General features: G+C 39.3%; 1 protein-coding gene and 1 pseudogene across 1 annotated transcript; one reads left to right on the top strand and one right to left on the bottom strand.

Annotated features, from left to right (window-relative positions):
• The first annotated feature begins 1,551 nt into the window (after positions 1–1,551).
• Positions 1,552–3,393, top strand: LOC144463518 (P2X purinoceptor 7-like; annotated as a pseudogene).
• Positions 2,919–9,120, bottom strand: LOC144463517 (uncharacterized). Its single transcript, XM_078168187.1, has 11 exons — positions 8,759–9,120; positions 7,593–7,716; positions 7,216–7,453; positions 6,805–7,081; positions 6,517–6,694; positions 5,544–5,620; positions 5,281–5,461; positions 4,669–4,917; positions 4,012–4,183; positions 3,784–3,932; positions 2,919–3,552 (listed from the first exon to the last, which is right to left on the bottom strand). The coding sequence occupies exons 1-11, from the start codon at positions 9,050–9,052 to the stop codon at positions 3,371–3,373; spliced, it is 2,121 nt and encodes a 706-aa protein (XP_078024313.1). The 5' UTR covers positions 9,053–9,120; the 3' UTR covers positions 2,919–3,370.
• Positions 9,121–9,546: the final 426 nt, after the last annotated feature.

Below are 9,546 nucleotides of genomic sequence, written 5' to 3'. Positions count from 1 at the left end.
ACCTCTTTGACCCCTGCGGTGCATCACTCCAGCAGCGGAGTCAATCTCTCTTCCTCTTTCTCTCTGTTTGCTTTCTTCTGTCAGAGCACGTACAAAAAAATGAGGTCATGGGGAGTTTACATACAACTATACCACCTGTGTACTGTATCTATGGGTCGGAGTTCTGTAGTTGTTTTGTCTCAGAATAATTTGATCTCACATTACACTGAGTCAATGCACACACCCAAAACCACACAGGGGGTTTTAGTAATTATTTTCCCATTGTTCTTGTTTGAATACTCATCAGTGATGAGTGATGACATCACAGATCTGCTCTAGTTCCACAAAGATTGCATTGCAGATTATATGACTTTCATTATTTTTTTTTTATCAGGCAAAATGAGTCTAAACACTTTAATTTGCCTAATGAGGCTGTAATTTAAACAGCCCACTTGCCTACTACCATTACTCAAAATTATATGTTTCCCTCTGCATCGTTCATATGCATCAGTATGGCAGTCTTACTCATTTACTCAGGTACAAATTTGTGGTGCAGATTTCTAATAATATGCATTATATATCAGTTAAAAACACAAGATAAAGATGCTTAATGCAAAAATAAACTTTGTTTTGTGTTAAACATAAAAAAGTTAATAATGGACCAACCTATTTTTAGGGCTTGGACTTTTAGGGTTTCGATGTGTAATCAATAAATGCAAAAACAGGCCATGTGTGATATGTTTCTGTGTTACAGGGTAAGTAATTGTTTTGGTCAAAGCATTTTAGAGCTGAAACTGGGACACGACTTTATCATTTTCACACTAGGCAGTGATATTGTTACAACAGTTTATTAGCAAAACAGAAATTATCTATGCTACACAAGGCAACCATGCACCACTGTTCAAAATAATCATTAGCACATATAATCATTATTATACTGTAGTTATAATCATAAATAGACTTAACAAACTGCCATCATTATTACTACCAGTTCTAGTATCACAGTGTACTGCAGTTCTGCATGTGGTTTGTGCAAGTGGTGTTGTCGTACCTGTTACGGCTGTGTATATGTTCTGTGTTGCTGTCCCTTCTCCCACCCCTGTAGATCTGCCCAGGTGTGCTGCATTACTTAACGAGGTGCAGCACACCTGGCATGGAGGAGGTGTTTAAGAGCTCCTGTGCCAGCAGCAGAGGGGAAAGGCTCTGGTGTGGGGACTGCTGGTCCTGCTGCCTCTCACAGAGGGATTTTGTTGTCTTGTTTGCCTGTTTTAATTCTAATAAATCCCATGGATTTGAGTGTTTTAAAGGTCCCATATTATGCTACATTTAAAAATAAATAATATTTCAATGAGGCCCCCAGAGCATGTATTTGCCGTTTGTGCAGGAAAATTCCTCTCAGATTAGGCATACAGCATGTACCTGAAACCTCCTGATTCAGCCCTATTCTGGACAAGCTGTTTTGGTGCACTGTGGCTTTAATGCAATGAGCTGCTGCTTTCCACGCCCCCTCCCTCCCGAAGGCCGTGCCCCCACCAACCCGCAACCATGACAACCCAGTCAGAGTCTGTAAAGATGGCGGCTAGAAGGAGCGCGATAGTTCAAACTGATGTATTTGACCCTGAATCTGAGGTTGAAGAGGGAGAAGAGCAGCAAGAAGAACAAGAGGAAGTAGTGCGAATGCAGCAAGAAGTTTCTGAATGGTAAGTTTTGATATTTTTAAACGTTTTTGACAATGTTTTTTCCAACGGAGAATAGTGTCCTTTTGTTACGCCTATTGAAAGGGTAAAGGTTCAAAACGCCAATACAACGCGATATTGCCTCGTTTTTTCTTTTTCTTTTTTAACTTTGTATATAATGTATACGGCTCTTTCTTATGCCCATTGAAAAGTACAAAACCTGAAAACGCCAAGTGTTTCTCAGAGAAACAAAAAAACAAATCTAATGCTGGAGAACAACACACAATTCTAATGTTTGAGCAGACGAACCTACGTTACGCTCCATTACCCACAGGCTTAGTTATTACAACGAAATAATGACACTATAATTCAACATTGCGATGTTTTATCAATATATTATCTAGTTGTAATCATCCACCTCTACTCATTTATCAGAATTCAAGGCAGTCTGCTGTGTTTGTAGTTTGCCCTGCTTCAAAAACCAGCAATTTGTCCATACATACTCTCGTGGCTATCTTACAGTAATTATTGTAGCTTACATCTGTTTTATGATTACTGCAAACGCTATTTCCACTGTTCTCTTCAGTCTCAATAAACTATCATTTCTAATTCAAAATAATGTGCTTTTGAAATGTTACTGAGTAGCCTACAATAATCCAGTTTTGCATTTTCTTGTTTAATATTTATTTAATATTTTTATGGTGTGTATTACAGGTGCTCATGTGGAAACTGTGCAAAAATGCCTACAGAGCAGGAGAATGTCTGCTGCCGGGAAATACCACAGGTAATATTGTTTTGGCCACAGTTTGACTTATTACATCATTTTATTGTTATCCACATTAACACTTACCTTATACATTTTACCCTAGGTTCTAAGACGGATGCAGCGGGTAGATGACCATATGACCTGCATGTTGGACCACCCTGGTTTAGAGCCTGTTTGCCTGAATCCCTACTCTTTACAGAGGGAATTCAACCACTACAGAGCAAATTATGGCCGTTTACAGATCAGGGGAATAGAGAAGTAAGTTGGCTTGTTTTATCTGTATGATCTCTGTCAATGTCCCCCATGAAAAATTAAGTATTATTGTATGACATGAAAAATATAAGCATTATTGTGTGACTTCATGCTATCAAGTCATATTTCAGTGGGCATAACAGTCATACCACAATAGTATAGTAATAGCTAAAATTCAAAACCATCTTGTTCATACAATATAGCTTTGTTTGCATTCATATATATGATCTTTGAAATGAAACAAATTTGTTGAGTGGTGCTTTTATTTGCAAAAGACAAAAAAGCAGCATCAGTGTTCTTTTTCTCACAATCACAACATAAATGAGTATAAAAAAAGTGATCAAATCAAACCAAAGTTATATAAAAATAGAAAACATGCAAATATTTTAAAAATCCCAAATAGAAAACAAAATGAAAATATATATACAATATTTACAGGAGATTACAGTTCAAAATAAGATGTTAACTAAAAGTTGCCTTTGGGCTTTTAAGGACACCTGAATGTAAAAAATGTTGTAAAATAATTAATGTGTTACAACACTTGGTTTTTTCAAGCGTTTCAGGTATGTGGGATACCGAAGCTTTGTTGGATGGTGTTGGGGCTTCCTTGGACGAAGGGTACGGGTGGTTGTTCCAGCATGTGTGGTGCTACGTATACGCCGTGAATTTCCGGATCCAGAAGGCAGATACGTAGGATTCAAGCTGCCCCCTCTTGATTGAAGCGAGAGACATAGCTTGCGATGACCTCCTCCTTGTCTGGTCGCACATACTCTGCTCGCAAGTCTCTTGGGATGGGAATCTTCATTACCTCCTCCTTGTAAGGCGCCGGGTCCACAAAGACTTTTTCGAAGATCAGGTCCATCAAGTCCTGAACATAGTCTGTGCAATATTTAGATAAAGCACAAGGGGGGAAAAAAAGCTTACATTTTATTTGTGTGGGCACATGTGACAAAAACAAACATTTTGAAAGTTATTTGCATTTCACTTTACATGATTGTTTTCTTTTTATATTCTATAAATAATTTATTGTGTTTTGTAAGTTATGTAAATAAGATGGCTAAAAGTTTGCATTTCTGTATTTGGATACAAAATAAAGTATTTTAAACTTACGAAAAGTTGGCTCAGTCTTAACTGGTTTAGCCACACACTCTCCCTTCTTGGCCTTTGGGAAGTGCACCTTGAAGACTGGTTCTCCAGCAGAAGTTTTGGCTTGTGGTCGGTCAGCATTCTCATTGTAGTAGAGTACAGCCAAGTAGAGTCTAGAGATACAATAAAAATGTTACATTGAAAATAATTTGCACATGCTAAAATTTATCGAGTTAGCTCCGTTATCTTTACCTGCACAGCATTCCAAGAAAAGGAAAAACCACGTTCTTGGGTGCAAAACGAAGGATGACACTGTGGAAAGCCTCCACAGATGATGTTTGGTGGTGGGGACTGATTTTTTCCACAGCTTTCAGGATTCGCTTGTTCAACATGACCTTCTCCAATCTGAAGAATTCTGGTGTTCCTAAATAGGCGGGGAAAAACATAATACCAAATTAATTACATAGTCTTCTTTGATTACTGTAACATTTCAATTAACAGTCTATTTTCAGATAAACCCCTGGTCTGTTATTAGTCCTATGTGACTATGTGTTTTTAAGCACAGAAGATGGCTCCAAAAACAATTTTCTGACCGGCAAATGCAATACTTTATTATTTCACACTGCAGTATAACAGCGATAATATTAAATGTAATCCAATTCAAATAATCACTTTGATAGTGTTTCCCATCTCAATTGTGAAAGAATATTAGTGTAAAAATAATCAAAGAGGCCTGTCTTATGTCAATGCCTGTGCCAAATACAGGCCTATTTCCTTTAGTGACCACGAAAATAGCGGCCCAGGATATTGTTTTTCAGAATTCTTTAAAAGACAAAAAAGGAATGAATGAATACAATTTTAAATTTAATAATACACTTAATACTAATGTTTTCTATGCATATAACAAACCTGCTTTCAGCCATTTCTTTTTGTCCCTGGTTTTGCGCAGTTCATGTTGGCAGTTAGGGAAAATGGGGTCCTCATGTGTGTGGATATTCTGCACATGGTTCAGGATGGAGTTCCATTTTGCCACCCTCTCAGGTCCAGTCGTGGATGATGCTGCAGTCCAGTAGATGTGATTTTTGATTGAACGCATCCACTTCCGTAACCTCTCACAGTCTTTCATCTTGGCGTACTTGTCTAGTTGCTTTGAAATTCCTGAAGATCAGAAGAAATACATTCGTCTTCTGTAATAATAATCACAAACATAGGGGCCACTGAATGATCACTCGCTATGCAGAATTTATTAAAAAAAAAAAAAAAAGTGAATCACACTTGTAGAGAAAAAAACATTCATGTTTAACAGTGCAACAATGTTACATTATGGACACCTGATTGTGAGAAGCATGAAAGACAATAAGTGTAATCATGGAATTTAGCTGCACACATACCAAAAAAACTGCTGTGTGTGTTTAGTGGTGACTGCTTCAATGCACTTTCTAGAATTCCAAATTTATCACCTATATGGTGAGCGTGCTTCTCTATATTTGCTACACTGTAAATCATCATCAGGAATAATACCTTTCTCAATATGCCAAACGTCAAAGAATTGGGTGATGTTGCTTTCCCTCAGGAATTTCTGGATTTGTGGATGACGGTCAGTAACAATACAGTCCAGAGTCACACCCCGTTCATTTAACAAGGTCAGGCTCCTCTGCAGCCCCTCTTTTCCCATGTGGTAGCTTCCACCAACCTCGTTGCTCTGTCAAATCACAAACAAACATTTATATAAAACTTGTATATAAATATGAAAACACATTAAAACCTCATTCAATCACACTCACCTGAACCAATTGAATATCAATAACTCTGTTGGTTTTGAGGTCCATCATGGTGTAGCTTCCAAACTTTGCGGAGTGCCCTAGGAAAACATTGTTACAATCTCTAAAATATAAATCATAATACATTATACTACACACCTTTTTGGGGGGGTAGAAATTTGTTTTTACTGTACCTTTCCCACACACACCCATACCAGTAGAAGAATTTGTGAAGTTTTGTCAACATCCATGCTCATCTGACATCATCTAAGAGTTTATCACTAACCTCATTAGTTGTGTTTGAATTTTTTTTCAAGTGGGCCCTGTCACATTCACACTTTCATACACAATGTGTATATTTCGATGGTGGGAGGAAACCAGAGCATCTGGCGGAAAGCCGCACAGACATGCAGAGAACATGTAAACACCATAAAGAAAGGCCCTAGTCCAGATTGGGAATCAAACTTGGCACCTTCGGGCTGAGACAACAGTGCCAACTATTATGCCACCATGTTTGACTAGACGCTTATTTTTCACAGAACTGCAGAGTACAGTTACTTAGCTTCAAATGTACTAAAAATATCATAATTTCATAAAAATGCTGGCATGTTGCTCATCTAAAGTAATCAAAGTGTCCTTCAGCTCACACAAGACAAGACTTTTGTAAAAAAAAAAAAAAAAAAAATGCCATCAACCTTTTCTTTTTGCTTTGTTTACTGAGATCGATGCAGCATGAACGTACATACACAGACTTATAAGTATGTATGCATGCGGCATCAGAAGGAGCGTGCAGACAAAGCGCAGCAGAGCAAACAGCTAAAAGCACAAGTTTGTGGTGTATTTTTGAAACGTCTTCGCATGTGCAAGTTGACAAAACTTCTAGTCCTAGCAGCATGGGAGTGATGAGATAATGACAGAAAATTCATCTTTGGGTGAACTATCCCTTTCAGATAAACACATCTCCCATTTTCACAATTTCAGTACAACATAAAAATACCTGGAGAGTCAGCCCTCATGTCACCGCCAACAATGGCCTTGCCCTCCGTGCTGAGACGTTGTAGGATGTCATTCTGTGAAGAGGTCCACTGGTGTACAATCGCTGGCTCAATGAACATACGGGCATGTCGACGAAAGGTGTCATATTGGAACACCTGCAGTTGCATAGCTTTGAAGATCTGAATTTAGATAAAAACAAAAACATTTTTGATGGTAAATAAAGATCTGCTATATTTACTGCTATTTGCCATGTTCTACTGTGAGGATATACATTTTGTTTTCCTCTAACCTTTTCAAGTTTGAAGAAAGATGCTCCACTGATGTACACCGCTGCAGAAAGTTCGATGTTCCCAGCTGGAGTACTCCCTAGAACAGGCTGACTCTTCCAATGCCGGGTGAACTGACAATGTGGACACAGTTGGTCCACGGTTAGGAATGTCCCAATCGTCCTGGTCCGAACCTCACACACACACTTGCAAATAGGGCACAACTCAAACAGCTCCATAATGCAGGACTCATGCACAATATACTTCTTGGTCTTGTGCGGGGCGTTTGATACTACACCACTTTCAAGAAAGAAAGAAAAAAAGAGGAAAAAATTAACACATAAAGACTGTAGCTGCCAAAATATTCACTCTTTGTATTTACAATGAAGTCGCATAATATTTGGCATGCATGTAAGGACATTAGAGCAACTTACGACATGTCTGTTGAAAGTGACAGTGAGACAGAGCTTGCAGGATCATAGGTGACATCCTCCCCTCGTGACTCTGCCATTGAAGATGTGCCGTCAAATGGATCCTCCTCTTCCTCCTCCATTTCCTCACGAGGTCTTTTTGCCGGTCTCTTTATAGGTGTGGAAGTTAAAAGGGGGTTGGTGGCTGCACTAGGAAGTGTGGATGTACAACTGTCTTTGCAGGACACAGAGGCCTGGACAGCTGTCAAAAGATTTTATTTCACTAGTTAATCCAAGCAACAATGTATAAAGACACCTCAATAAAACAGCATGAGTTACAGTGAAATAATATGAGTTTTCATCACCATGTAAATAAAAAAAAATTACACACAGCTACAAACCTGCACTTCTGAAGTGTGGCTGTAATGTCCTCATAGACAACTGAGTGCCAACGGTGCATGTGGTGGGGGGATCAGTCTGGCAGGAAACATCTCTTTTTCCTGCACTCATTTGTGGTGTGCTCACCTGAGGAAGTAATCAAAGTTATCTATCTGAAATGGGTCATGTCAGAAGGCAAAAAAAGATTAATCAATAAACCATCTACTCTATAAATAACACTATTATAAAAAAAAACAACAGAAGAATGATGTACACGTCTTATGACACATCTTGTAGATAAAATATGTCAATGTGAGAAAAAAACAACGGACAGGCCTACTGTACCTATTGGCTAAGTTTGAATAAAGTCTAATTACTTGAGAGCAAGACTAAAATAGCCATGTAACAGAGCCATGTTACAGTATGTTTTCTATGTAGTAAAGTACACAAAAAGCTTTAGTTGGCATAGTAGTCTTGCGCACTGTGTCTGTGCTGTTATCAGTTGAAGCTCCAGAACAGGCAAACTGTATCGTGTGCACTACTTTTTGAGCCTACAGCTCTGCCCCATTAATGAGCATTGATTAGCAGCAGCTGCTGTTGCATGAACTTCGCTATCTTGGCATTACAAACTGCAACCAAGTGTGCGGACCAGCCGGAAAGAACAAGATTAAGTTTCTTTCCAGCGCTGCCACATTTTACTAATGTAGTTCAGTCTCTCCGTCAAAACCCCCGCAACCCCCACCGCTCCTCCTCCGTTCTCAGTAGCAAATATAACGTCAACATATTAACATGTTAAACATTAAAAGCCTTTTCACTAATGCCCAATGGTGACAGCATACATGTCAAAAAAGGCTACAGCTGCTGTGACCTTTCTATACTACGCGTCAGTGGTATAATGAGACAGAAAGTTTCCTTTCACACACAGCTACAGCTACATAGGTAACAGCTAACGTTACACAGCTAATAGCTACAGCTACACAACTAACCTTACACAGATAACAGCTACAGCTAACGTTACACGGCTTACAGCTACAGCTATACAACTAACCTTACACAGCTAACAGCTACAGCTAACGTTACACGGCTAACAGCTACAGCTACACAGCTAACAGCTACACAGCTAACGCTAGGCCTATATTGCCAACACATCACTCACATTGATTAAACATGGTAAAACATGACAACTTACCTCCTCCGATGTTGAAGGCGGCTCACGGAGAGTTGGTATGGCTCCAACATTCAGCCACAGTTTAGTGGCAAAGCCTGACTGGAACTGAAATAGGTTACTGAAAGACTCCGGTGTAAAATGCTTAGCACATACATATAGTATTTTCGGGACTGTTCCAGGAGGGTTTCCATCAAAAATAAAAGATATCCACTGGGTCCTCACTTCTTCTTCTGTTGGAACTGCAAAAAGACTTCTGTCTTGGTTATTGCAGCTTGCAACAGAGCAGCTGGCGTGTCGTCCTTTCCCACTCGGCATTGTCGGGGGTGTGTTGCTCAATGTGGCAGACGGCAGTAGCTTAGGGGAGGGCTTATCTTCACCAGTGAAAGTGGGATGGCCTAGTAGGATGGGCCAGGTCCTCTACATACGTAACTAGAGGACCTAAATAGAAACAGCTTGTGGGAGGGCTGGTTCACAGAAATGCAGGGAAGGAGAAATACTGAGAGGACGCATTTGCAAACACTTCAGGGGGTCTCCACAGACACCGGTAACTTATAATTATGTGTGAAAAACATGCAAAAGTGCATTTAGCATAATATGGGACCTTTAAAGGTGTACAGTGCTGTTAATTATTGGGTCAGTTTTTGGAGTTTTGTTAGCCACATAGGGCCGCCTAAGGGTGGGGCGTAACAGTATCCCAGCACTCCATTTCATTAATTTCAAATGTATTACAGAGTGGAAATCCAAAATGTTATGTAAGAATTACGTCGCCTATATCACTGTCAGTTGTTAAAATTTTTGTAAAGTGTAAG

Source organism: Epinephelus lanceolatus, chromosome 5 (assembly GCF_041903045.1).
Source record: "Epinephelus lanceolatus isolate andai-2023 chromosome 5, ASM4190304v1, whole genome shotgun sequence".
Classification (NCBI taxonomy): domain Eukaryota; kingdom Metazoa; phylum Chordata; class Actinopteri; order Perciformes; family Serranidae; genus Epinephelus; species Epinephelus lanceolatus.
The sequence above is the reverse complement of the archived record's forward strand: the minus strand, read 5'-3'. Positions and strand labels throughout refer to the sequence as shown.

What these genes read in the sequence shown, in the direction of transcription:
- LOC144463517 (XM_078168187.1), bottom strand. Translation starts at nt 9,052, where the DNA reads ATGCCGAGTGGGAAAGGACGACACGCCAGCTGCTCTGTTGCAAGCTGC. An exon ending in GCCACACTTCAGAAGTGCAG is followed by an intron (nt 7,454 to 7,592) that starts GTTTGTAGCTGT and finishes ATCTTTTGACAG; the next exon opens with CTGTCCAGGCCTCTGTGTCC. An exon ending in CATGAGGGCTGACTCTCCAG is followed by an intron (nt 5,621 to 6,516) that starts GTATTTTTATGT and finishes ATGTTTTCCTAG; the next exon opens with GGCACTCCGCAAAGTTTGGA.